Source organism: Dipodomys merriami, unplaced genomic scaffold, assembly GCF_024711535.1.
Source record: "Dipodomys merriami isolate MVZ:Mamm:240054 unplaced genomic scaffold, mDipMer1.0.p SCAF_316, whole genome shotgun sequence".
Lineage (NCBI taxonomy): Eukaryota > Metazoa > Chordata > Mammalia > Rodentia > Heteromyidae > Dipodomys > Dipodomys merriami.
In genome coordinates, this window is record NW_027204671.1 from 1,255,064 (window position 1) to 1,280,077 (window position 25,014).

Genomic DNA, 25,014 nt, shown 5'->3' on the forward strand with positions numbered 1-25,014 from the left:
TGCTGTGTGTGTGCACACCTGCGGTGTGTACGTGCGTGTGTTCTGGCTGTCTCCCTCCATGCTGCACATGCTAACTGGCTTTAGTTTCAATCCCACACACAATTAAGCAAATTACTTTTAATTTTTGTTTTGAGAGGAAGCCAGTGAGCTTTCAGATCTCAGAGAAGGTACAAAGTATAAACCCCTTTTTAGTGTCTTGCCTTTAGATTGGAAAAGGTAAAACTTTCCAGAAACGAGAGCGGTCACCCTTAGAGCTAGTCTACATAAATACCCACAAACCTCGGTGGCACCCAGCCCACAGGGGCCTGGCCGCCCAGGTGAAGCCAGCCCAGAGCCAGGGCTCCACAGGGCAGCTGCACTATGTGACTGTGCAGCCGCTGACCCCCGCTTCCCCCTGCAGCTCCGTGACCGTGGTCCAGGCGATGGGGGAGTGGTTCACCACCAGCTTCCTTATGCAGCCTTGGTAGGCCCGGGGCGTCCCCTCTGTGGCTGTGGACTCTGCGGTGCAGAGGAGGGCACAGGAGTGAGCCTAGGCCCCGTGGGCCCTCTGTGCCCTCGGGGTGGGGAGCAGCTCCCCCATGGCTGAGGCCATACTCACCGGGCAGGCCCCCAAGGTGCAGAGGTGCAGGGGCCCCAGCCAAGGCCGCTGGTGAGGGGCCCACGGTGTGGTTGCTAGCTCTGTCCACCTCCAGACACAGCGCATTCTGGCTCTTGATGGCTGGGGGAAGGGAGGTTTCAGCCCAGCTCCCCACAGCTCCAGGGACTGCTGTGGGGCCTGCAGCGGCCCCTGCTGGCAGGAGAGAGGGGCCCCAGGGATAGCCAGGTCGGGCCACTCACCTGCCAGCCTGTGCCACCGCCCATCACACAGGGCCTCAGGGTGCTTCACCCACGTGGAGAACTCGCCTGCCCCGTCGTCTGCCCGCAGCAGGACCTGGGGAGGGGACAGTCTGGTTCTACCTACCCAAGGCCACCGGAGGGGTGTGCCTGTGCCCAGCGCAGCCCTGCGTACCTGTTCCTTAGACACCTGCAGCTGCAGGTAGGGGGGCGCCTGGCCCCGGCCCAGATGGAAGACCAGGCCCGAGGCCAGCAGGGGCCGCACCTCCAGCTCCAGCTCCACCTGCGTCAGCATGGCCTCTGGAGGCTCTGTGGGGAGGGCTGCAGTGAGAGCAGGCCAGGCCTGCCCAGAGCCTTCCAGAACCCCCGGGGCCGCCTCTGCCACAGACCTAGAGTGATGACTCCCCCTCTGCCTGAGAAGACGAGGGCTGGCTCCAGGGGTCCTGGGGTGCAGGGCGTGACCCCCACCGATCGTGTGGGGGGTCCCAGGGGCTGCCTGTCCAGCTGCAGTCTTTTCACACAGCCACTAAACCCCACGGACACCTGCGGGGAGCAGGGGCTGGGTGAGGCTGGGTCTGGGGGGTCGGGGAGCAGGGGCTGGGTGAGGCTGGGTCTGGGGGGTCGGGGGGGGGGTGTTCAGAGGGCGGGTGGGTGGAGGCGCTTCTCACCGGGAGCGTGACAGCACGGTGGCTGGGGGGGAGGCCGCCCACAAAGAGGGTGAGAGGCTGTGGGCCGTCTGCCCGCTGCATCCCGCCGTGCGAGCGCCCCTGGCTCACCACCGGGACCCCGTAGGTCAGCAGCTGGATCTTATTCTGCTCCCAGTGCACGGACACCTGGGGTGGGGAGAGGGGGGTCAGCGCAGGGAGGGCTCCTGGGGTCCTGCCACACCCTCGCCGAAGCCTCACCATGTGCCACTGGCCGGACCGGGAACGCTGCTGGCTCCTGGCGTGGAGCCCAGGCCCAGGGCCTTCGGTCTGCACAGTGAAGTGACCACGATTCAAGTAGAGCGCCAGGGCGGGGCTGTGGGTCGTCTGGGGGATGGCGTAGAGGAGGAGGCCGTACGAGGCACGGGGGTAGACGAGCATGGAGAAGTGGGACCTGCAGGGGGAGCACGGTATCAGCCTGGGGGCTCCCCCGAACCAACCCTTCCTACCCGGCCCGGCGGCCCGGCCCTACCCGTTCCCACGGGAGCTCGAGATGCCTGAAAACTCCAGGTGATTGAGCAGGGACCCTCCAAACTGGTAGGCGTCTGGGGTGGTGCTGGGGTGGAATGTGGGGCAGGCAGAGTCCTGCCGGGGCTGGCGTCTGCGGCGTGAGGTCTTAAAGCACAGATGGAGATGCAGAGGCCGCGGCGGGACTCCCGCCCTCCCGCCCTCCCAGCCCCGCCCACCCCAGCAGTGGCCCCACCTTCCGAGCAGAGACCCGCAGCCCCTGGGGTCGGCGGTGCCCCGCAGCCTGTGTCTCTGGCGCTGGGGTGCAGCCTGTGCTCACGTTGGCACTGCCCAGATTCTGCTGCAGGTTGAACACGCGCTGTGGGCCCTGGAGTCTGGGGGGCAGGCGGGCAGAGTCAGCTGCAAGGGCCTAGCTGGGGCCTCGCCCCCACCTGCCCACAGCTCACCGCCTCACGAAGACATTGCTGATGCAGCCTCTGAATCTGTGCAAGGGGCCGGGCTCATCCAGGCCTCCCAGCAGCAGGCGGGCACCCTGCGGGTCGGGCGGCAGCCCAGCAGGAGGCCCCCGGTGAGGCTTCATCTGCTGCAGCTGGTCATCTACGTAGAGCCAGACCCTGGGAAATAGAAAGGCAGTGTTTCCCCGGCCCTGCCCGCTCCTCTGCAGGGCTGGGCTGGCCTGTGCCAGGCGGGGACGGGGCTCACCCGGTAGCATTGCTGCAGAAGGCCACGTAGTGTGGGACCCCATCGGCAAAGACCTGTCGGGTTTTCACCTCTGTCTTCATAAGCAGGAGTGTCACCTGGCCCTGCTTCAAGGACACCTGGCATAGCCCATCCTGGGAACAGCGGCCGGGCCAGTTAGCCAGGCAGAAGTGGGCCCAGGCTACCCTGCTCCAGCCACCCTGCCCAGATTGGCCACAGCCAGCTCAGGAGTAGAGCAAGTCATGGCCAGCCTGGGGGTGTGTGTGTGTCCAGGCATGGCCAGCCTGGAGGGGGGGGCAGAGTCAGGGCATGGCCAGCCTGGGAGGGGGGGAGGGAGAGGTCAGGGCATGGCTAGCCTGGGGGGGGGGTCCGGGCATGGCCAGCCTGGGGGGGAGGGAGAGGTCAGGGCATGGCCAGCCTGGGGGGGGAGGGAGAGGTCAGGGCATGGCTAGCCTGGGGGGGGTCCGGGCATGGCCAGCCTGGGGGGGAGGGAGAGGTCAGGGCATGGCCAGCCTATGGGGTGGGAGGTGTCCGGGCATGGCCAGCCTGTGGGGGGGGAGGGAGAGGTCAGGGCATGGGTAGCCTGTGTGGAGGGGGTGTCTGGGCATGGCCGGCCTGGGGGGGGGTCAGGGCATGGGTAGCCTGTGTGGAGGGGGTGTCTGGGCATGGCCGGCCTGGGGGGGGAGGGAGAGGTCAGGGCATGGGTAGCCTGTGTGGAGGGGGTGTCTGGGCATGGCCGGCCTGGGGGGGGGTCAGGGCCCAGGCCCTGGGAAGGCAGCGGCTGTGGGCAGGCGGCCTCACCGGGGATGCGTGGTGGTACAGCAGACCATTTTCCTGGGTGCTGCGGAAGCCAAAGCCGGAGTAGACAGAGGTGGTGAAGGGTTCCACACTGGGGAGGCCCAGGGTCAGGAAGCCGTGGCCGTGGAAAGTCATGATGCGCTCCACCTGTGGGGAGGAGGACGCTGAGGCCTACCACCCAAGCGCACTCGCTCGCTGGCCGGCGGGGCAGCGGGAAGGCAGCTCACCAGCAGGTCGGCGGTGCAGCCGAAGCTGACGCCCGTGGTATTGAGCCTCTTGAGGTCCACGTACTTGCCCAGCGCTTTGATCCCCTTCATACAGCCTCGGATGGAGCCCCCGGAGGGGAAGAGCGGCTGCAGGCTGCGGAGACAGGGTCAGGGGGGCGATCCCTCCGAGCCCCGCCGAGCCGTGCGGGCCCCACCTGGCCCACGGCCCGGTCCTCACCTCAGGGGCAGCTGCTCGGGGGGCACGCCACCCAGGAAGTAGGTGTCGGCCAGCTCCAGCTTGTTGTCCAGCTCCACGCTGAACACCGTGAGCCGCTCCACGCGCACCAGCACACGCTTGCGATTGGTGGCCAGAAGGAACACCTGGATCTGGTGGACACGGGCGGAAGGCTTCAAGGCAAGCCACGGGCCTGGGGTCCCTGCCTCCCAAGCGCCCCGAACTTACCGCCTTGCTGGCCGCGGTCATGGGCGGCCCGGGGTGCAGCGGGGTGGCTTCCTTCAGGCCCGTGCCGAAATCATAGAAGAGCACCAGGCCGCCTTGCTGCACGGCCAGGCATAGGAACTGGCTCTAGGGGGACGGGGGGGGGGGGCGGGGGGGGGGCAAGGTCAGCATGGCAGGGCCCACCTGGGGGAGGGGGGAGGGGGGAGACGGGAGGGGAGCATGCCTGGTGCTTCAGGAAGAAGATGATCCCGTCGACGGACACGAGCCGCAGCTCCTGCTCGAAGCGCTTTGTGTTGCTGAACTGTTTCTCGAAGCTGATGCGGGCGAAGCCAGTGCCGTCGAAGTAGGAGCCATCGGTGAGCCAGGGGTCCCCGGTGGACTTGTAACTGCGGGCAGAGGGTCTGGGGTGAGTGGAGGAGGGAGAGGGGAGGAGGGAGAACGGCACCGGAGGGGAGGCCGTACATACCGAGCGCAAGGCTTGTCCACGGCCGTGTTGAGTCTGAAGGTCCTCTGGAAGTTGTAGAGGCTCAGCACCTCCTGGTTCAGCGACTCCATCTCAACGCAGCCGCGGTAGCCGGGGAAACGGAGGGGTGGGGGGGGCTGTGGGCGGAGAGGTGGTCAGGGCACCTCCCCAGGAGTGCCCAGTGGGAGCTCGGGCGGCAGCAGTACCCACTGAGGCTAGACACCCACGAGCCCTTCTGGGGAGAAGAGGAGAAGCCCTGGAGGCCGAGCTCACCGTGAAGTTGTCGGGATAACCTCCCACGTAGAACACGAAGTCGTCGGGCCGCAGGTTGAGTAAGCCCTCCATGCCGGGGGCCACGGTGTCTCCCTTGATCTCCTGGATCACCTGATTCTCCACTGTGATGGACATGTGGCCAAACTGGAGGGTCCTGAGGGCGGAAGCGCGAGGTGAGACACGGCCGCGGGCCCCACGCTGGCTCCACGCTGGCCCTGGCGCATCCCCACCTGTCCATGCTGATGGCTGCAAACTGCTCCCCGATGTCCTGGTCGATGCTGAGGGTGGCGGGCCCGGCCTCCCCCAGCCGGAACACCCAGTGCACCTTCTGGTTGCGCAGAGACACGCCCAGGTAATCCCCACTGGCCTGGATGGCAGCGGCAAGGGACAGTTGGGATGGGATGCTGCTGCCCACCGCCCGCCCGCCGGGCAGCCCGTCCCTCCTCCCGCGCCCCTCCTCCCGCCGCTCCCGGCACCTCGCGGCTGCCCATGTAGAGCACGAAGTGGTCTCCAGTGTTCTCTCCAGGCGCGGGCGCAGGCGTGGGGCTCTGCAGGTAGAACTTGAGGGCGGTGTAGGCAGCCAGGTCGGAGAGGTCCCGTGGGGTGCGTAGCTGCACCCCTGAGCGCCCATTGAACTTCATGGATACCTTGACCTGGGGTGACAGGTGTGTCCGTGCTCGCCAGGTGGTCGCGAGGCTCACTGTCCCCACCAATCCCACGCTGGGGCGGCCCCGCACACCTTGCTGGCAGCACCCCGGGCCTGAGCAATGAGCGCCCGCACGCGGCCGATGCTGGCGGACAGGGCCAGGCTCGTGTTGTGCACCCCGCGGTTCTCCAGGAGACTCAGCTTGGCCAGCAGCTGTGGCAGGGTCTTCTCCAGGGTGGACGCTGGGGGGGAGGGGGGACTGAGCACTTCACTTTGCCCACCCCACTCCCTCGGGAGCGTGGAGGACCGCAGCTCACCTGAGCGGCCCGCGTCAAGCACCACCTGGCCCAGGTCCCGGCCGCGCAGCCCCCCGAACCGGCCTTGCCAGTCCTCTAGGTTCTTCTGCATGTCCTGGAGCCGGGACTGCACGCGGGAGGCCGTGTCCTGGGCCTGGGCAGCCACTGCCTTGGCGTGGGCGATCTTCTCGCTTGTCTCGTCTGCGGGAATGGTGGGCAGGAGGGCGGGGCTGGGCGGGGACCACTTGGGCCTCCACTGCCAAACCCAGTCACCGCACCATCCCCAAAGCCCAGTGCGGAAAACCAGCTACTCCCCAGCAGGGAGGCTGGCCTGGGCCCCGCCACATTCCAACTTGAGTCTACTTGTTCAGGGCATGGAGCACCACCCATAACACACGTGGTCCAGCCGTGTGCTTCGCTCTGAGCCCTCTGCAAACAGCAGGTGCGGCCCTCCACACCCGCCCGCCCTGGGTCTTCACCCCCCGTGCCCGGCGTCTGGCGCGTGCCGCCAGCTGCACAGGCCGGGGCCGGGGCTCATCCGCCGCGGGTGGCCAGGGGCTGTTCCCAGGGCTCAGGCAGGGACGCACCCACCATCCCGGGGCCCTGAGGGAGTGAAGACTCGGTGGACAGGTGCGGGGAGGAGCCACACACCTGTGTCCATGGCCAGCATGGCCTGGGCCTCCCGGACCCGAGCCGCCAGCTCGTCCTTCTGTGCACGGATGTCCCGGATCTGGGTGCCAGCACCCTGCAGGGCGACCCGCGCTGCAGAAGAGGAAACTCAGTGCCACGGAGCCGCGCCCAGCCTCCTCACCCCGAGGGCCGTGCCGGAGCCGCGCAGACTCAGATTCCCAACCGAGTGCTGGCGTGAGCCCCGGCCTGCGAGTACAGTTCACATGGGACAGACCGGGGTCCCATGGGGCAGGGCCTGAGACGCCACACGGCAGCCTCAGGACCAGGGTCCCCTCGTAGTCCGGACACCCTGCAGGCCCGGCTCCACTCACCGAGGTCTAACCGCCGCCGCTGCCCCCGGATGGCCACCTCCAGCGCACTGCTGTTGGCCAGCAGTCGTTGGGCTCGGTCTGCCAGGCCCTTCCGGACCACCAGCTGCGGAGGGAAAACAGGGTGCGGTTCAGACCGCCAGGAGCACCAGGAAACGGGGGACCGGGCCCTTGGGAAAGTCGGGTCTCACCTACCTCCCATGTGTGAGCTGCCTGCCTCTGGGCCTGGCCGGCCGCGCGCTCCGCAGCAAGCACAGCCTGCAGGATGCTGCTATAGGCGTTGGAGGCCTCCACGGCCCTCTGGATGAAGCGGTCCTGGTTGATGCCCCGGATGATGCTGCGTGGGAGAGATGAGAGGCTTGCGGGGGGTTGGGGGGGGCTCGCTGTGCGGGACAGCAGCGGGGAGGGGGAGGCTCGCAGCGCAGGTGAGCCCAGGTTGTGGTGCCCAGCGTTACAACGGCCATCCTGCCTCTTGGTCCAGCCTCCAGGCCTCCGAGCCCCGCCTCTGCCCGCCAGGTGTTCCTTCCTGACCCCTTTCGGGGGAACGACTCCTCCCTGCAGGAACCCTCCCAGCCGAGCCCCTGCTCAGGCATGGCTGCCTCTGGCAGGGCCTGGCCTGGCCCCTGGGGGTCCACACGCACCTAGACAGGTTGAGTGCCAGCTGGTCCAGCTGCCGGGCGTGGGCCTCGGCGGCCTCCACCAGGCCTAGCTTGCTGCCGGCTGGGGAGAAGAGATGCATCTTCTGCAGCAGGGGTGCGCGTGCGCCGTCGAGGCTGGCCGCCAGGCGCTCCAGCTCCTGGGGAGGGGCGGGGCGGGGCTGAGTAAGGACATCCCGACTCCTACGCCACCCACCCGACCTGGGACCCCAGGGGCCACAGGGGTATGCGGAGGGCACAGGAACCGGCCGTGGCTGCCGCCCGGATTGCAGCCGCACGGAGGGGACGGGACCTCGGCCGGGCTCACCTCCTTGGCCACATCCACGCCATGCAGAAGCTCCACAACACGGTTCAGGGTCTGCTGGGCGGCCTGCAGGGCGGCCATCACTGTTGCGTTGTCCCGTGACAGCTCCTGCTTCCGTTGCTGGGGGCAAGGTTGGGGTTAAAGGGCATGACAGGCAAGCAGGGGTCCTGGGGTAAAAGGAAGGAGAGGGCAGAGAACCAGGGGGAGGGGAGAGGGGGGAGGGGAGAGGACAAGGGGCCAGCCCTCCCTCACCAGGGCTTCCTCCAGCTGCTCCTGGTTGCGACTGTTGAGCTCCTCGGCCTCCCGCGTGGTGTCCACCGCCCGGTTCAGGGCCTCACGAAGGTCCATAAGGTCAGCCTCATACTGGGCCAGCTGGTCATGGATTTCCGTGGACAGTTCCTGGTTTTCCCCCCAGCGGCTAGCCAGGTGCTCCTGCACGTGCGTTAGCACTGGCCAACACCAGGTGTAAGAGCAGTCACTCGGGCAGCCGGAGCTCTGAGCCAGACCCCCCGCCCCCCGCCGCCCCTCCCCAGCCCTCAACTCTGAGCCGGCCTCCCCCTGCCCGCTCCCCCCTCAAGCCCTGCCTGACCGTTAGCAGCACTCACGTGTCTGGGCCTCGACCAGCTCGGCCTCCGCCCCTGCCCGGGGGGCCCCCAGGCTCCGCGCCCGCATCTCCCGGAGCAGACGCTCCACTTGCGCCAGTGTCCAGCTCAGCGTCTCTCCCGAGGGGGCCGAGGCGTTGGCTGGCGTCAGATGGCCCATCTGGGCTGCAAGCTCTGTGGGGCCGAAGGTGGTCAGGGCTGAAGGCTGTGCGGGCAGCCCTCGGCGCGGCTTCCGCTCCGCTCCACTCCCTGTTGAGCTCGGGTAGAGAGCATGTTGCCCTTCCGCCTGGCTTCCCCGGGTACCCGGCTCGGCCGGCCCCACCTCCCACAGCCCTCCTCGTCCCTCCTTGCCAGCCGGCTCACGCCCAGCTAGAAGGGCACTTTCTCTTGGACTCCTGGGCTAGGCTGGGCCCCACTGCGCCGGCCCGGGGAGCCATCATTTTTGCATGTTCAAGGCCTGTTTGTCATGAAGGAAGTGGCCAGTTTGACTACCTGCCCACTGCTGCCCAGTTTGGCCCATCTCACGCGGCCTCCCTGGACTTATCAGCCCCTTGCGCACCTCCTGAGCACACCACACACAGCTAAGCACGCACCCCTGGCAGTTCTCTCAGGACATGCTCGGGCGAGACCCCAAGGACACCCCTCTGTCCCAGCAGCCCTACCGCTCAGGGCATGGTCCACAGCCCGGATCGTCTCCAGCAGCGTCTGGGCCCGACCCCGTGTGACCTCGGTGCTGTCCAGCAGTCGACCTGCCTGGTCTCGGGCTCCAGCGGCCTGTGGATATGAGCTTCAGCCACATCCGACTAGTGGGAGCATGGCGGGGGGGGGGGGGGGGGGGGCGGGGGGGGCCCGGGTGACAGGGGCGGCCGGGGCACAGTGCGGGTGGGAAATGGGGAAGCTCCAGAGGGCGAGGACCCCAGGGCTCTCCCGGGAGGGGCCGCAGGGGTCCTGCCTGGCTGCCCAGCTGCTGTCCGTCCTGCACAAGGCTTGTGCTCTGTCGCTCTAGAGTCTGCAGCCGCTGCACCGTCTCGTGACGGGGATCTGGTGGGCCCCGGAGCTGGGTCTGAGGGAAGCAGGAGGTGAGGGCCTGAACTGAGTGGGGGAGGGAGGAGAGGGAGCGGCGGCAGGAGGCACCTTCAGGTCGGCGATGGAGTCGTTCAGCCTGTGCAGCCGCGCCCAGGCCGCCGAGCTGGTGTTGAGGCTGCGGAGCTGCTCTCGAATGGCGGGGAGGATGGCGCCAGCCCGCTCCAGGTCGTCCAGAAGCAGGACCACACAGTGGTCACACACTGCGGGCAACGAGGGCCACGGGTCAGTGGGGGCGGGGCTGGGGCAGGGACTGGAGGGTCACGGGATTGTGGCAGGGGTCACCGTGGGGTTGATGGGTCAACACGGAGCCAGACGTGCCAGAGAAATGAGGTCAGTGGGGGGGGGGTCACAGGATAAAGAAGAGGTCTTGGGGTTCAGCCAGAGATCATGGGGTTGGCACAGAGTCTGAGCAGAAGGGGTCAAGGTGGAGGGTCAGAGGCTGGCATGGGGTCATCACGGAGGTTGGGATGGAACGGGGCAGGTGCAGGACCAGCCGGATGCGGTGCCCACTTGAGTGCTGGGCAGGGTTGGAGGCGGAGGGGCCTGCAGTCCACAGAAGGACAGGGACGGAGGCGGCCGGGGCCCCCAGGGCCAGGGTGCAGGCGGTCATCGGGTCAGGGCAGGGCTGGGAGGGGCAAGGGGCTGACCTTCGCAGTGGATGCCGTGGCCTCCAGGCCCGCCTGGCACGGGCACCTGGTGCTGTTGGCTACACACATCGCAGCGGTCCCCTCCGAGCCCCGGGGGGCACGTGCAGCGGCCGGTGTGTGGGTCACAGTGGCCTCCCGGGCACTGGCAGCCTGGAGAGAGAGACTGGTGAACATGGCGCCCCCCACCGTGGGGCTGCCCCCAGCCCTCCTGGGGCCCGCCCGCCTCCACTCACGCCTGCAGCCGTGCTCTGGGAGCCCCCAGTGGCCAGGGGCACACTCGCGGCACTGGGGTCCCGTGGTCCCCGGTCGGCATCGGCACTGCCCGCTCTGGGGGTGGCACTGCGGGCCTTCGGCGGCCGGTCCACAGGCACAGGGGCGGCAGCCCTGACAGAGCTCGAAGCCAAAGTGCCCTTCCTGCAGGACAGGCTGCACTGACGCCCTGCCCAGTCCCAGGAACCCCCTGGGGCGCGGGCCTCCTCCCCGCCCAGGGCTGTGGGCTCCGGCCTCCACAAGCCCGGCCCTCCTGTCCCCGCCAGGACAGCAGATACATGTGTGAGGTCATCGAGGACAGGGGCATTCTCCTCCTGTCCCCTGTATGCCCAGGCCCTCCCCCCCACTGCCCCCACGCCAGCTCTCCCCCCCCCCCCCCCGCACCTGACAGCGGTCACAGCGTGTCCCGGCCACACCCGCCTTGCACACGCAGCGGCCGGTCTGGGGGTCGCAGGCCTCCGTCCCGCACAGGGAGCAGTCACACCCTAAGGGAAGGGGTGCTGTCACTTCCCAGTCCACCCCAGCCATTCCCCCTGCCTTCCTGCTCACACCCCGGAGCCGCCACCGCCCTGGTTGAGCCGGGCCTTCCTCTCCCAAAGCCTGACAGGCCCCTGAGTGAGCATGCACGGGGGTGGGGCGGAGCGCAGAGCCCGTGACGGGGTCCTGACCACGGGGGGGGGGGCGCCCCCGCCCACTGCACACGCCTGTCCCCGCCTGTCCCGTCTGTCCCCGGGGTGCGCCCCGCGGCCCCGCCCCCGCCTACGCGTGCAGTTGCCGGGGAGCAGGGCGTCCCCGTAGAAGCCGGGGGCGCACGCCTCGCAGCGGGGCCCGGTGGTATGGCGCAGGCAGCCGCGGCAGGTGCCGGTCAGGGGGTCGCAGTCACTAAAGAGCAGGTTGGGGTCCCCGTTGCCGCTGCAGTCGCAGGGCTGGCAGGAGCTGCCCAGCACCAGAGGATTCCCGAAGAAGCCGGGTGCGCAGCTGGCACGTAGAGAGGGCGGTCGGGTCAGGCCAGGGCCGGCCCGCACCGGTCCAGGTCTGCGCTCTCCCGCCCGCCGCTTACCGCTCACAGGAGGCCCCGGCGTAGCCAGGCTTGCACAGGCACTGGGCGCGTCCTCCTCGCAGCACGCAGCCCTCCGCGAAGCTGAGGACGAGAGGAGGCCAGCCGCTGCCCACCTGCCCTCCCGGCCCCGGCCAGCGCCCGGCCAGCACCAGGGGCCGGGTTCTCCCTGCTGCAGCTGCCGGTGGAGGGCACGGAGAAGGAGGGGAGCGATGGAGGGGAGCGGTGGGGGGGCAGTGGGGGGGGCGGTAGAGGTGGCGGTGGAGGGGAGCGGTGGAGGGGGGCGGTGGGGGGGTGGAGGGGAGCGGTGGGGGGGAGGAGGGCAGTGGGGGGGCGGTGGGGGGGTAGAGGGGGAGGTGGAGGGGGCGGTGAAGGGGAGCGGTGCGGGGCGGTGGGGGGGTGGAGGGGAGCGGTGGGGGGGTGGAGGGGAGCGGTGGGGGGGCAGTGGGGGGCGGTGGGGGGGTGGAGGGGAGCGGTGGGGGGGTGGAGGGGGGCAGTGGGGGGGGCGGTGGGGGGGTAGAGGGGGAGGTGGAGGGGGGCGGTGAAGGGGAGCGGTGGGGGGGCAGTGGGGGGCGGTGGGGGGGTGGAGGGGAGCGGTGGGGGGTGGAGGGGAGCGGTGGGGGGGCAGTGGGGGGCGGTGGGGGGGTGGAGGGGAGCGGTGGGGGGTGGAGGGGGGCAGTGGGGGGGCGGTGGGGGGTTGGGGGGACAGTGGAGGGGGGCGGTGGAGGGGGGCAGGCAGGGAGAGGCTCTCGCGCCATCAGGGCCTGGCTCGGCTTACTTGTTGGAAGGCGCTGCGAGCGGGCAGGGACAGCTGACACAGGGGGCTGCGGGGTCCCCGGCCCCACCACTCACAAAGCCGGCCCGGCAGCGCTCGCAGTGTTCGCCCTCGGTGTTGTGCTGGCAGCCCTGGGCAGTGCAGACGGGGCCGGCATGAGCAGGGCCCCGCCACACCGCGCCATGCACCCCAGGCCTCCGTGGATTGAAGGCCACTGGCCTCTTCTGTGGCCCGCCCGCCCGCCCACCCATGCTTTGGTGGCTGCGCCCTCCACCAGGCTCCACTCACCACACAGATGCCAGAGCCGGGGAGGCAGCGGTCTGAGTGGCCGTGGCACTGACAAGGGACACAGCGGCCTAGGAAGGGCCCTTTGGTGTCACGGAAGTAGCCAGGGGCGCATTCCTGGGGAAGGGGAAAGGGGAAGGGGGCAGTGACTGAGAAAAGGCAGAGCCAGCCCAAGGCTGAGCAGAGCTGGGGGGGCGGGGGGCTGCTCCCAGTCAGACCCCAGGGCTCTGCATTCCCCAGCCATGGCGGTGGGGCAGGGTGCCCTGCAGCCTGGGGGCCGGGGCTAGGCTGCAATCGGGAGCTCCCGACGGGGACTGGCCAAAGGTCTGGCCACTGGCTCCAAGCCCAGAGAACCTGGCTCCCACAGCCACACCACCACGGAGCCTCAGGAAGGACCAGACCCCGGAGCCAGTGGCCAGAGCCTCCTCCTCTACCCCAAGTGCCTCTTTCTAGCAGGTGCTCAGCCACAAATCTGAAATGGCCGAGCCGCCCCCGACTGGACAGAGCAGAGCAGAGGAGCACAGGCAAGGAAGCGTTAGCTGGATGTTAGGATGGACGGTAGATGGTAGCCGGGTGGGCGCTGTGGGGAGGGCTGGCCGGGAGTGAAGCTGACAGTGCAGTGGTGACCAGGAGCAGCGGCAGGGACAAGCCGGGGAACTGAGGTGGGAGGGTGAGCGGCTGCGAGCAGGCGCGGGCTCCAGCGAGGGCTGCGTGGCTGGGCAGCCTCGGCCTGCCCCCCTCGACCCCTCACCTGGCACGAGTCGCCGCGGTAGCTGGCAGGACACATGCACACCTCCACGTTGCTGGCTGGAGGTCCCATGCCCATCTCACCAGCTACCTCCAGTACCACCCTACGCAGGGAGACCGAGTTGGCCAAGAAGAGGGCGCGGATCTGCAGCTGCTCCAGGCTGGCCAGGACCATCATGAGTTCCTCCCGGGACACAGCGTTGTGGGTCTCCATGTGCCGGAAGTTCCCCTGGGGACGAAGACATGACCTCAGCGGACGACACCCAAGGACGAAGAGGGACAGAGCCTCATGTGAGGGACAGGCAGAGACCAACGCAGGGCAGAGGCACACACAGACCGGGGGGCGGGACTTCCACCGGGAAACCAGCAGCGGGCCCCTACCTCACACCACACACCACACCCAGGCGTGTGAAGAATTACAATGTTTAAGCTCTTAGAAGAAAATACACGTTAAGTGCTTTCTGACTTGGGAGAGAAATACTTTCTTAAAAAATGTGAAGGGCTGGGAAGGTGGCTCAGTGGTAGAGTGCTTGCCTTGCATGCTTGAGGCCCTGGGTTCGATTCCTCAGCACCATATAAGCAAAAAGCCGGAAGTGGTGCTGTGGCTCAAGTGGTAGAGTGCTAGCCTTGAGCTGAAGAGCTGAGGGACAGCGCCCAGGCCCAGAGTTCAGGCCATACGACTGGACCCCCAAAAAAAAATATTTTATAAAGTCTATGTTGAGATTATAAGTGCTGTGCCTATTAAATCTTCCCTCCCTTATTTGGCAACTATAATTTTTTTTTCCAGTAGTGGGGATGAATCCAGGGCCTTGTGCATTCAGACAGGAGCTCTACCTGGGGAGAGGCAATCCATGGTCAACAGACATCTCAGGGAAAAGCAAGAATGGCCTGTAGATACAGATGCTTCCCTGACAAAGAGTATTAACAGTGAACTCCTCTACACAGGCAAGGAAGAGACCACAAGTCAAAGAGACTTGGTCAAAAGATGAAGGGGTGGGGCCACAGAGGAAAGAGCTAATCACAGAGCGGTGTGAAGCGCTCAAGACCCATGGCAGGGGGCTGGGAAGGTGGCTCAGTGGTAGAGCGCTTGCCTTGCATGCCTGAGGCCCTGGGTTCGATTCCTCAGCACCACATAAGCAAAAAGGAAAAAAGGCAGAAGTGGTGCTGTGGCTCAAGTGGTAGAGCGCTGGCCTTGAGCTAAAGAGCTGAGGGACAGCTCCCAGGCCCAGAGTTCAGGCCCCACGACCGGACCCCCCCCCCAAAAAAAAACAAAAAACAAAAGACCCATGGCAGTCAAAGACCCATCACGTGTCGTCAAAGCATCCACCGTGTTTATGGGGTGACCAGACGGAAGGCCTACGCCCCCCACAGCCGGTGCCCTGCACCCCCCCCTCCATCCCCCCCGCAGTGTCCGTACCCTGCAGCCGCCCCGTCCCGCCACGGGGCTGTTTTCCAAGTGGGCGTGGCCTTCTGTGGCTGTGCGGGTCCAGCCAGCGCTACTCACCTCCACCAGCTGCAGCTGCCCGTGATGAACATGGCCAGGCGCGGGGTAGGATGGCTCTAGGTATGTGATGCTCATCTGGTTGCCCTGGGAGACACACAGGCCAGGTAGGCGCGGCCTACGGTCCCAGCTGTCCCCTCCCACCTGCCCGTGCTGCCACGTCCGCGCCCTCCTGCTACCTGCAGCACCACACCCGGCCGGCTCTCGGTCGGGAAGAAGACGTCTCCCCGCTGGGTCTCTGAGTGCAGCTCGTAGCGGAGAGTCCCTCCGTAGGACGACACCTGGAGCCAGGACGGTTGGGTGACCTGGCCAGACCCCGGCCGCGGACCCCACGGTGGCCTCCCCACCCCGTTCCGTGGAGCCAGACCCCGGCCGCGGACCCCGACGGTGGCCTCCCCACTCCGTTCCGTGGAGCCAGACCCCGGCCGCGGACCCCACGGTGGCCTCCCCACCCCGTTCCGTGGAGCCAGACCCCGGCCGCGGACCCCGACGGTGGCCTCCCCACCCCGTTCCGTGGAGCCAGACCCTGGCCGCGGACCCCGACGGTGGCCTCCCCACCCCGTTCCGTGGAGCGGGGCCCGGGAGCCCTCCTCGTGACACCGGCCCTGGGCCGGGGAGCCTCTGGCTCTCTGCAGCTGGCCCCCAGCTGTGCTGGACACCCTCACCACGCTCCTGGCCCCTGGCCATAGTTCGTTCTTAGGGAGCATAGCCACTCCAACGTGTGTCCTCCACACCGGATGCCTTTGCTCACCCGATCTCCAAGGTAGGAAGGAGGCGCCTGCCAGTACAGCTCCGGGCTGCTGTCGACCACGTGCCGCAGGTCTGCGTGGAGCCACGTCCCTTCCCGACGCTCATGGGGGACCACCTGCCGGTCACTGCTCAGCAGCGTCCAGCCCTCCATGTCCGTGAACTGTGGGCGCACGGGGGTCATGTGGAGTGGGTGCCCGTCCCCGTGTGCCGCCCCCCCCCGCTGGCCAGGGTCACCGGGCTGGCTGTCCCGAGCAGATACCTCGCGGCGGGCCTGGGCGGAGCTCCGGCAGCGCTCGGTGGCCCCAAAGCAGAAGCAGCGGGTGCAGCCCTTGGGGTTGGAGGCATCGAGGGAGAAGGCCCCCACTCGACACTGGTCACACCTCGGGCCCTGCACGTTCTCCTGGGGCAGCAGAGATGACACGGGTGTGCGGGAGGCCTGGCCGCAGCTCGCGGCAGCCCCGCGGCCCCCTGCTCTCCAGACACCAGGGAGCTGTGCGGGTCTCCGCTACAGGCGGCGTGTGGAGGGGCCCCGGCGCGGCCCCGCTCACCTTGCAGTGGCACTGGCCTGTGAGGGCGTCGCACACGCTGGGCGCCGTGCCCGCCCCGTGGCAGTCGCAGGGCCGGCAGCTGGGGTACCCGTAGAAGCCCGGCGCGCAGCTGTCACAGCGGCGCCCGGACACGTTGGGCCGGCACCTGCCAGAGCAGAGGGCAGCTGAGCCTCCAAGAACCAAACGGGAGGGGCAGACACCGGGCCCTCTGGTCAGCCGTGCCCACCCCGAGACCACGCAGGGCCCGGGCTCCCAGGCTCACTTGCACTGGCCGCTGTCCGTGTCACAGGTCGGGTCGGTCAGCTCCTGCACGCCAGGCCCCGAGCAGTTGCACTCCTCACAGCCAACCAGGGGGTGGCAGCCGAAGGTCCGGGGCTGGCAGACCAGGCAGTCGGGGGGGACGGTGCGCGGCGGGCAGATGCACCGGCCCGTGAGCTCGTCGCAGAGGCGGGCACCGCAGTCACAGGCTGCGGGGGACATCGCCAGCTGACCTGAGCCCTCGGCCCCGCTCTGCCGCAGCTGCAGACCGCGGGGCGCGCGGGAGGCGCCTGTGACTCCCGCCCCAGCCACGCCACATCCAGGCCCCGGGGCTTTGGACGGCTGCCCTCGTGGACACACTGACATCTAGTTGCCAAGCGCTGCACACTACCTGCTGGTTCCCAGAATGTTCTAGACAACCCCACAAGATGGGTGTCCTACGCCTAGGCCACAAGCTGTCTGAGGTTCCTAGACAGAACGTGGCAGGGCTAGCCTGACAGACTCCTCCCAGCCTGGCCTGTGAGCCGGGAAGTCCTCACGGGGGTCTAGCTGGCAGCCCCTGCCTCCTGTGCCCTGTAGCTGGGAAGTGCCCACGGGGCTAGCCCCCAGCCCGGTGCTCACACACGGGGTACTCACGCCTGCAGTTGGGGAAGCCCCAGTAGCCTGTAGCACAGCGAGAGCAGTCACGGCCGATGACGTGGGCCCGGCAGGGACACTGGCCCCCAAAGGGCTCACAAGTGGGGCCTGTGGCACCCACCTCGTGGCAGCCACAGGGCCGAGCACCGTTATTGTAGAAGAGAGAGAGGGAGGCGGCGGCCTGCCGGCAGAACGGGGTGGAGCTGCTGGGGCTGCGAGGAGAGGAAGGGGTGAGGCCGGTGCTCCGCGGGCCACGCGTGGCACACGCCCCAGCGCCGCCCAGCCCCAACCCTGCCCACCTGATGTGATAGCCGTGGGCGGCACAGTGGCTGATGAAGTCATAGGACTTGTCCAGGGGCTCCTCCCTGAGGTAGCTGGGGCCATAGGCGTCCTCGGGGACCACCAACACGTAGTCCTGGGGAGGGGCGCCTGGTCACTGGGGGCCGGCGAAGGGCCTGGTCGGGGGAGCGGCCAAGGCCTACGGGAAGGGGACAGCCCCGACCCTGCAGCGCCCCCTCCCTCAACCTCTCCATCCTCAGGCACTGCAGCCAGCGCAGCGGGAGAGGGCATGAAAGACAGAGAGATCTCTCCTCTGCTCTGTTCCCTGCCTTTTGCCGACATCTCCCCCAGCCCGGTCCACCGTCCAGGCCGGCCTCTGGAGGACCACTGCCTCATCAGAGACCGGACACTTGTGAGATGTCTCCTCACTTGATCCTGGAGGTCCCAGGAGCAGAAGTGACTACACTTGGTCTTGGCATGGTGGCGGTGAGACCCAAGGTAGGGTGATGGGCCTCGAGGAGGGATGAGCCCTGGGACTCACCAGCCAGAGCCACCGGCCCTCGGGCACCCGCACGGTCACCGTGAGCTCGCTGTCTGTCACGTCCAGCACGGTCCGGCCCTCACACGACACCAGCGTGCGGCACCCATACCCATGCGGGCAGAAGCTGGCGTTGGCGTGGCCTGGAGGATGGGGGAGATCAGGACGCCGGCTGGACCGCGCCCGGCTCCACAGCCTGTCCTAGGCCACGGCGTGAGCATGGTGGCTTATGCACGTGCTCCGGATCTGTCTGCAGAGAACCTGCAGGGCCCTAGCTTGGGGACCAGGCCCGGCCATGCAGCCACGGGCTGGGGTGTGGGGGCAGACCTAGCCGAAGCCCACAACCAAGGTCTATTTTATCACATGGGACAGGAACACACCAAGAACTGTAACACGGGGAGGGGCTGTGGGGACAAGACTGTGGGAACAGGGTGGGGGAGGTGCGGCTGACACCCACAGAGCCAGACTGCGTCCACCTGTCCCTGCCTGTGCCCGTGGCTGGCCACGGCGGCACAGCCACCCCTCCCCGGCCACTCACCCTGCCAGACCCGGCCTCCATGGATCAGGACCTCCACGGAGAAGGTGGGGTGGGCCGGCTGGTACCCGTGCAGCAGGAAGGCGTAGCGGCCCAGGGTGGGGACCTGGGTGGTGAAGACCACGGTGCCCTGCGGGGACAGGCTAGAATGAGCGGGCAGAAGTGGGGAAATGTGGGGTCCGAGGCGGCCCCCATTACTGTCTGGCCCACGCCTGGGGGTGGAGAGCAGAGGACTGAGTGCCCTGCCTGATCCCCTGCCCCCTCCCCCCAGCGAAGGCCCCGCCCGGCCAAGCCCTCACCTGGGGGTGGCGCAGCAGGGTGGGCTCGACGTCGGGGTCCACCGCGGTGGGGGGGCGAGGCTGGGGCCCAGGAGGGGCGGCTCCGGGGGCAAGCTCCTGAGAGCGGGCCAGAGGGAGGTCTGGAGGGAGCGGCAGCACCTGGCAGTCCCTCAGCACAATGGGCTGTGGCGGCTTCGGGAAGCGCGAGGGCGCGCAGGCAGCCCTGGGGCGGACACGCGCGTGAGCTGGGACCCGGCCAGCGGGGCCCGGCCGCCCGGCTGTTCCCTGCCCGCTACCTGCTGAGCCCGAAGGTGCCGTGGCTGCTCACACAGTGGACACGGGGCTCCACGAACTCCGTGCTGAACTCCTCCGCAGGCACCAGGGTGACGCCGTGCTGCGGACGCAGGGATGATGTAGCCACCTGGACCCTCAGCGTCCCTGACTGCCCGCCCCTGCCCGCTACCCTCTGAGGCCCGGGCCGGTCAGGCTCCCCGCCGGCCCTGCGCGGGCGGGCAGGCTCTAAGGACACGTGCGTCTACACCAGGCAGCTCCCAGCTCGGGGCCTGGGGTCTGCTGCCCTCCTCTCCCCTTGTACACATGGAAGAAGCCACCCCTGGGGGCCCGGGGAAGCCAGGCCGGCCCCTGAGACCAAGCCAACCTCACGGCAAGGGCTCGACTCACCAGGAAGAAACGCGCCTGCGGAGAGGTGAGCCGGATGCTGGCCTCTGAGTCCACATGGAAGGTGGCCAGGTGGTGCTGTGAGTCCAGGGTGGGGCCTCGGCACAGGACGCTGGGAGGGAGGGGGAGGTAATGGTCAGTGGGTGAGCAGCCAGGGCCCCAGCCCCGACACCAGCACCGCCCTTGTTCTGGGCCCACCTGTACGGGCAGGGGTGTAGGGTGAGCGCCCCCTGCTGGGGGGCCCGCTGGGGTGTGTGCACAGCCACGCCCACCTCCTGGTCAGGACCTTCATTGGCGTATTCCACCACCAAGGCATAGCGGCCCGGCCGAGGCACCATCACCTGAAGCTGGACGTCCACCTGGAGCGGGGAAGAGTGACCAGAAGCCCATGGACCCTGCCCTTCCCACATCCACCCACCTTGACCCACAGCAGCCCCGGGCCAGAGAAAGGGCCGACTCCACTTGGGGCACGAGCACAAGGCAAGCCAGGCAGTCTCCCTCACAGACCAGGTCAGATGGGGACGGCAGTGGCCACACTGGCCTGTCCATGCTAGCTTCACGGTCCAGCAGCCTTGCCCCACACCTGCGTCCTGCCCTTCCCCCAGGGCCAAAGGCCTCAAGCACCCGCCCTCCCGGGCCCCTGGACACGCACATCGATGCCCAAGCAGGCGGCCAGAGGTGGGTGCGAAGGGCTGAGCTGCTCCGTGGGGCAGGGCCGGGGCAAGCTGTTGTCATGGCGACACAGGGCCTCGAGCCCGGATGCCGAGGGAAAGCCGTCCAGGGGGAGATGGGTGTGGAGAAGGCAGCTGAGGACAGAGAGGCTGAGGTCAGCCACAGGGACCCCCAGCACCCAGGAGCTGACCCTGGAAGGCTGCTGCCGGGGGTCCCGGCCCTCACCCCGTGGGCCCTCACTTTTCCTGGGAGTTCTGTGCAGATGGCCGGTAGGTGCAGGCCTCGGTCACTCGGAGCTGCAGGAGCGCCGCCTCATAGTAAGCACTGGGCAGCAGGACCACGTAGTCCTGGCGAGGACAGGAGGCGGGTGCTGAGGCTCTTTGGCCCAGGGCCTGTCCCCCCACCTACCTTGGTCCCCGCCTCACCAGGAGCACCCCTTCCGCCTCCACAAGAAGGGCCCAGATGCCAGGGTTTAGTACAAAGGGCTCCCCAAAGCCCCTCTGGGGCACAGTGACAAAGGCAGGCTCAGTGCTGGGCAGAAAGGTCACCGGCTGGCTCTGCTCCGTGCCTGGGAGGATGGGGAAGAAGGAAGGGAGATCCTGCCTCGGCTCTCAGGCCTCCCCAACCTGACCCCCCTCCCGTGGTGTGTGGGCACGCCCCAGGGCCAAGCACCCTTCCGGGAGTCGGGGGAGACTGCTGGGGCTGGAGGAATGGAGCAGCGGTGCAGGGCAGGGTGTGCCCGGCAGCCCCGACTCACAGTTGACACAGGCGACAAGCTTGGCCTCCTCGTGCATGGAGACCCGCCCGCTCACGCTGGTAGGCCCCCGGTTCACATAACGGAAGACCAGGCGAAAGAGGTCAGGAGAGGTCACGTTCAGCCTGGCCACAATCCTGGGCTGGGGGGTGGGAGGATGGGCACAGAGTGTCAGGTCATTGCGGCCACGACCAGCACGGTCCCGTGACCCTCCCGGGTGCTGCCTGCTCTGCCGGCCACGCCAGGAGCTGGGAGACATTCAGAGAAGCGGGAGGGATGGGGTGGGGCGCGGCGCCACCTGGATCGGAGACATGTGGGCATAGCCCCTCCAACTGAAGTTCTCGAATTCCAGGGGGTTGAAGCCAAAGCGCACGGCGTGGCCTGCGGGCGTGGTCGCCTCCTCCAGCTCCAGCCGCAGGTGGTGCAGGCTGGGCAGGTAGTGGTTCTTCGCCGGCCTGTGGCGGCACAGGTGAATGGGCAGGCGGGCACGGGACCCTCAGAGCCACCCAGATCCCTGGGGGCAGCCAGGTCCCAGGTGCCCAGGGAAGGGACGCGGGGGTGGGGGCGCACTCCGGGGAGCTCACTCGCTGCAGGTGAGGCTCTGCGTGTTGGGCCGGCACCGGCAGGCCCCCGTCTTTGGTTCACAGCCCTGGCCCAGAGCACCACCAACATCGCACTGGCAGCCTGCAGCGAGAAGGGGGGTTGTCAGACATTGTGCCTTGCCGAGCCCTCCCACTGCGCCCCACACCTCAGCACCTCACACCAGGCCCTGGCCTCCACCCTCCATCAGCTGAGAAGCCAACTTGAGGCTGGAGTCCCGGCTCAGAGGTGAGAACACTGGAACAGATCAGAGATGTCTGGAGCCCGGGCAGACGCGGTGCCTCTTCCGCCTCTGCCAGGGGTCTGGGCGGCGTCGGGGCGTCGTGAGCTCAGACGACCACCCCTTGCCATGGCCGGCGAGGGACCGCAGCCCGCCGGACCCCGCGTCTCTCCTGGGCCTCCACCTCCCGGCCAGAGCCGGGGCAGCGGCGCGGGCCTGGCACAGTGAGACGCTTACTGCGGCAGCCGAAGTAGTCAGCCTGGTCCAGCCCGAAGAAGCCATCCTTGCACGCGGAACACGTCTGCCCACACACATGGGCCTTGCAGAAGCAATGGCCGCTGCCCTGGTGCCAGAAGAGAAATGGGGGGTGAGAGGGAGGCCCCCCGGCTCACCTGCCCGTGGCGCTCGGCGTCCTGGCCTCACTCACCGGCCGGCACTCCCTCACTCCTCCCAGCGTGCCTCTGGGGTCGCAGCTGCATCCTGGGGAGGGCAGAGCAGGTCTAAGGACCTGGGGGGGCAGGAGGGCACGGGTGTCACCCACCCTCTCACCCCCACACCCCCAGGAGGGCCGACTTACGGGTACAGCCCTCGGGGTTGCTGGAGCTCAGCCCCCAGTACCCAGGTCTGCAGCGATCGCAGCTTGGCCCCTCCACGTGAGTCCGGCACGTGCAGGGGGCCTGGGGAAAACAGATGAGACAGCGTATAAGAGTGGGGCCCTGGCCTCGAACCTGCAACCTCTCAGTTCTGGAGTCTTAACAGGGGGAGGAGGGCTCTCCTGCCCTGCCTCAAGCCCAGGATCCCCGGGAAGAACGAAGGGCCAACAGGAGGCACAGGCCCGCCCTGTGGTTGCCCTGGCAACTCAACAACAAGCAGGATGCTTTTGGGGGGGGGGGTCAGGGGCTTGGGGCCAAGGCTGGCGTAGCCCCCAGCATCTTCCTGCTCAAGGGCTGGCCTGCGCTCACCTCAGGAAGTGAAGGGTTGGCTGGGGCCTGGCCTGCGGGGTGACAGGGTCCAGCTAGAGATAAGCAAGTCAGAGTCATTCCCCGGGGACTGGCCGGCCAGAACCGCATTCCCATGGGAGCAGGAACCACAGCCCATGGCTGTGACCAGGTGAGGACACCTCTGGACAGCACCACCCACACATCCTGTGACACGCACACACACGAGTGCACACAGCACAGCCACGTGAACACCAGCACGACTATTTGAGAAGCATGCGCACAGACACGTGGGTGCACATCACACGCACACACCCACACGCGGAGTGTGGGTGCACACGGGGGGACCCCAGGAAGGCACGATGAGCATGAACGGCACCCAGACACACGCGGACGTGGACCCCACCCCACCCCAGCTCACCTTCGCAGTGGGGAAAGTCGTAGGTGCCAGGCACACACGCATCACAGCGCAGCCCCGTCACGCGGGGCCGGCAGCTACACTGCCCGCTCTGGGGGTCACAGGCTGTGTCCAAGGAGCCCTCGGCGGAGCAGTGGCAGGCTGAGGAGGGCAGGGCGAAGGCAGGAGTGGGGGCCGTGCTCCCCCACCCCAGGACACTCACGGACGCAGGGAAGCCCACCCCCCAGCCCTCCCACCCCAGGACACTCACGGACGCAGGGAAGCCGTGGATGCCCCCCCCAGCCCCACCCCCACCCCAGGACACTCACGGACGCAGGGAAGCCCACCCCCCAGTCCTCCCCACCCCCACCCCAGGACACTCACGGACGCAGGCAGGGAAGCCGTGGAAGCCCGCCCCCCCGACCCCCACTCCAGGACACTCACGGACGCAGGGAAGCTGTGGAAGCCCCCCCGACCCCCACCCCAGGACACTCACGGATGCAGGCAGGGAAGCCGTGGAAGCCCACCCCCCCTGACCCCCACCCCAGGACACTCAAGGACGCAGGCAGGGAAGCCGTGGAAGCCCCCCCAGCCCCACCCCCACTCCAGGACACTCACGGACGCAGGGAAACCATGGAAGCCCACCCCCCAGCCCTCCCACCCCAGGACACTCACGGACGCAGGCAGGGAAGCCATGGAAGCCCCCCCAGCCCTCCCACCCCAGGACACTCACGGACGCAGGGAAGCTGTGGAAGCCCCCCCTGACCCCCACCCCAGGACACTCACGGACGCAGGCAGGGAAGCCGTGGAAGCCCACCCCCCCGACCCCCACCCCAGGACACTCACGGACGCAGGGAAGCTGTGGAAGCCCCCCCGACCCCCACCCCAGGACACTCACGGACGCAGGCAGGGAAGCCGTGGAAGCCCCCCCGACCCCCACCCCAGGACACTCACGGACGCAGGCAGGGAAGCCGTGGAAGCCCACCCCCCCTGACCCCCACCTCAGGACACTCACGGACGCAGGCAGGGAAGCTGTGGAAGCCCACCCCCCAGCCCTCCCACCCCAGGACACTCACGGATGCAGGCAGGGAAGCCGTGGAAGCCCACCCCCCCTGACCCCCACCCCAGGACACTCACGGACGCAGGCAGGGAAGCCGTGGAAGCCAGGGCTGCATTCATGGCAGGCGGAGCCCATGTAGCCAGGACGGCAGCGGCAGGAGCCACCTGCTCCACAGAGCTGGTCCAGGGCCCCCCGGGGGTCGCAGGCGCAGGCTGCGGGGCACAGTGGGGGTCAGGCTCCGGCACCTTGCAGGTACCCAGCTCCTTCTTGTCCCGGCCCCCTCGCTCACCGCGGCAGTTGGGGTAACCGTGGTGGTCAGGGCGACAGCGATCGCAGTGTGGGCCCTCGAACCCGGGCCGGCAGGGGCAGCGGCCCTCCTCGTCGCAGCCTCCGGGCAGGGTCCCCGCAGGGCTGCAGCCACACACTGCGGAGCACAGCTTGTCACGGGGGCCCGGGGCCTCGCGGGCTAGGCCCTGGGGCCCTGGACCCCTCGGCGGGTGGTACTCACGCTGGCAGAGGGGGAAGCGGAAGTAGCCAGGGGCGCAGCGGTTGCACGCAGCCCCCTCGAAGCCCCCTCGGCACTGGCACTGGCCTGAGTCCGGGTCGCAGATGCCGCTGTCCACCCCAGGGCTGGAGCACTGGCAGGCTGCAGGAAGGGGCACGCCAGGCCCGGTCAGCGCCCAGGCGGTGCGGGGCACTCGCGCGCGGGAGAGGACGGGGTCTGCACTCACGCTGGCAGCCAGGGCCGTAGAACCCAGGCCTGCAGAGCTCACAGTGGGCACCCTGGAAGTTGGGCTTGCACACGCAGCGGCCCAGGTGCGGGTCCTTCCGGCAGGCATTGCCCACGGTCCCTGCGGCGCTGCAGTCACAGTCTGCAAGGAGGGGGTGGGGGAGGCTCAGACCCCTTCCCCTCCCCCAGGAAAGCCAGCTTCCCACTCACACTGGGTCTTGTTCCCATAACGAGTGTCTGCATTACATGAGTTAATTATACAAAGGGAGGGCATCATGGTGTGACAGTCCCATACATGCACAGAACGTATTTGATTATGTCACCTCTCTATTGCTCTCTCTCTCTCTTTTTTTTTTTTTGTCAGTTGT

At 68.1% G+C, this 25,014-nt stretch overlaps 1 protein-coding gene across 1 annotated transcript in view; it reads right to left on the minus strand.

Moving 5' to 3' along the window:
• Positions 1–102: 102 nt before the first annotated feature.
• LOC138841328 (laminin subunit alpha-5-like) overlaps positions 103–25,014 on the minus strand; it is a 44,838-nt gene continuing 19,926 nt past the window's right edge. Inside the window, exons 12-80 of the mRNA XM_070042012.1 lie at positions 24,648–24,788; positions 24,425–24,562; positions 24,206–24,340; positions 23,994–24,128; positions 22,881–23,018; positions 22,484–22,536; positions 22,099–22,198; positions 21,949–22,001; positions 21,759–21,864; positions 21,286–21,385; positions 21,000–21,156; positions 20,705–20,843; positions 20,373–20,515; positions 20,188–20,294; positions 19,928–20,081; positions 19,474–19,634; positions 19,279–19,387; positions 18,894–18,991; positions 18,619–18,820; positions 18,323–18,449; positions 17,788–17,927; positions 17,267–17,382; positions 16,968–17,179; positions 16,336–16,540; positions 16,074–16,218; positions 15,785–15,925; positions 15,527–15,685; positions 14,955–15,056; positions 14,779–14,862; positions 13,279–13,503; positions 12,531–12,644; positions 12,246–12,373; positions 11,471–11,551; positions 11,174–11,388; positions 10,795–10,895; positions 10,374–10,554; positions 10,141–10,290; positions 9,542–9,693; positions 9,360–9,470; positions 9,070–9,181; positions 8,411–8,581; positions 8,058–8,254; positions 7,809–7,925; positions 7,487–7,641; positions 7,041–7,182; positions 6,849–6,951; positions 6,499–6,609; positions 5,869–6,048; positions 5,645–5,793; positions 5,382–5,558; positions 5,136–5,272; positions 4,906–5,059; positions 4,636–4,769; positions 4,393–4,555; positions 4,173–4,295; positions 3,948–4,096; positions 3,731–3,863; positions 3,507–3,650; positions 2,709–2,839; positions 2,453–2,620; positions 2,242–2,380; positions 2,011–2,153; positions 1,740–1,932; positions 1,503–1,667; positions 1,224–1,377; positions 1,010–1,143; positions 838–931; positions 599–718; positions 103–498 (exon numbers count right to left, since the gene is read on the minus strand). Of these exons, the coding sequence (XP_069898113.1) occupies positions 359–498; positions 599–718; positions 838–931; positions 1,010–1,143; positions 1,224–1,377; positions 1,503–1,667; positions 1,740–1,932; positions 2,011–2,153; positions 2,242–2,380; positions 2,453–2,620; positions 2,709–2,839; positions 3,507–3,650; positions 3,731–3,863; positions 3,948–4,096; positions 4,173–4,295; positions 4,393–4,555; positions 4,636–4,769; positions 4,906–5,059; positions 5,136–5,272; positions 5,382–5,558; positions 5,645–5,793; positions 5,869–6,048; positions 6,499–6,609; positions 6,849–6,951; positions 7,041–7,182; positions 7,487–7,641; positions 7,809–7,925; positions 8,058–8,254; positions 8,411–8,581; positions 9,070–9,181; positions 9,360–9,470; positions 9,542–9,693; positions 10,141–10,290; positions 10,374–10,554; positions 10,795–10,895; positions 11,174–11,388; positions 11,471–11,551; positions 12,246–12,373; positions 12,531–12,644; positions 13,279–13,503; positions 14,779–14,862; positions 14,955–15,056; positions 15,527–15,685; positions 15,785–15,925; positions 16,074–16,218; positions 16,336–16,540; positions 16,968–17,179; positions 17,267–17,382; positions 17,788–17,927; positions 18,323–18,449; positions 18,619–18,820; positions 18,894–18,991; positions 19,279–19,387; positions 19,474–19,634; positions 19,928–20,081; positions 20,188–20,294; positions 20,373–20,515; positions 20,705–20,843; positions 21,000–21,156; positions 21,286–21,385; positions 21,759–21,864; positions 21,949–22,001; positions 22,099–22,198; positions 22,484–22,536; positions 22,881–23,018; positions 23,994–24,128; positions 24,206–24,340; positions 24,425–24,562; positions 24,648–24,788 (9,590 nt within the window). The 3' untranslated portion in view covers positions 103–358. The remainder of the gene's footprint in view (positions 499–598; positions 719–837; positions 932–1,009; positions 1,144–1,223; positions 1,378–1,502; positions 1,668–1,739; positions 1,933–2,010; positions 2,154–2,241; positions 2,381–2,452; positions 2,621–2,708; positions 2,840–3,506; positions 3,651–3,730; positions 3,864–3,947; positions 4,097–4,172; positions 4,296–4,392; positions 4,556–4,635; positions 4,770–4,905; positions 5,060–5,135; positions 5,273–5,381; positions 5,559–5,644; positions 5,794–5,868; positions 6,049–6,498; positions 6,610–6,848; positions 6,952–7,040; positions 7,183–7,486; positions 7,642–7,808; positions 7,926–8,057; positions 8,255–8,410; positions 8,582–9,069; positions 9,182–9,359; positions 9,471–9,541; positions 9,694–10,140; positions 10,291–10,373; positions 10,555–10,794; positions 10,896–11,173; positions 11,389–11,470; positions 11,552–12,245; positions 12,374–12,530; positions 12,645–13,278; positions 13,504–14,778; positions 14,863–14,954; positions 15,057–15,526; positions 15,686–15,784; positions 15,926–16,073; positions 16,219–16,335; positions 16,541–16,967; positions 17,180–17,266; positions 17,383–17,787; positions 17,928–18,322; positions 18,450–18,618; positions 18,821–18,893; positions 18,992–19,278; positions 19,388–19,473; positions 19,635–19,927; positions 20,082–20,187; positions 20,295–20,372; positions 20,516–20,704; positions 20,844–20,999; positions 21,157–21,285; positions 21,386–21,758; positions 21,865–21,948; positions 22,002–22,098; positions 22,199–22,483; positions 22,537–22,880; positions 23,019–23,993; positions 24,129–24,205; positions 24,341–24,424; positions 24,563–24,647; positions 24,789–25,014) is intronic.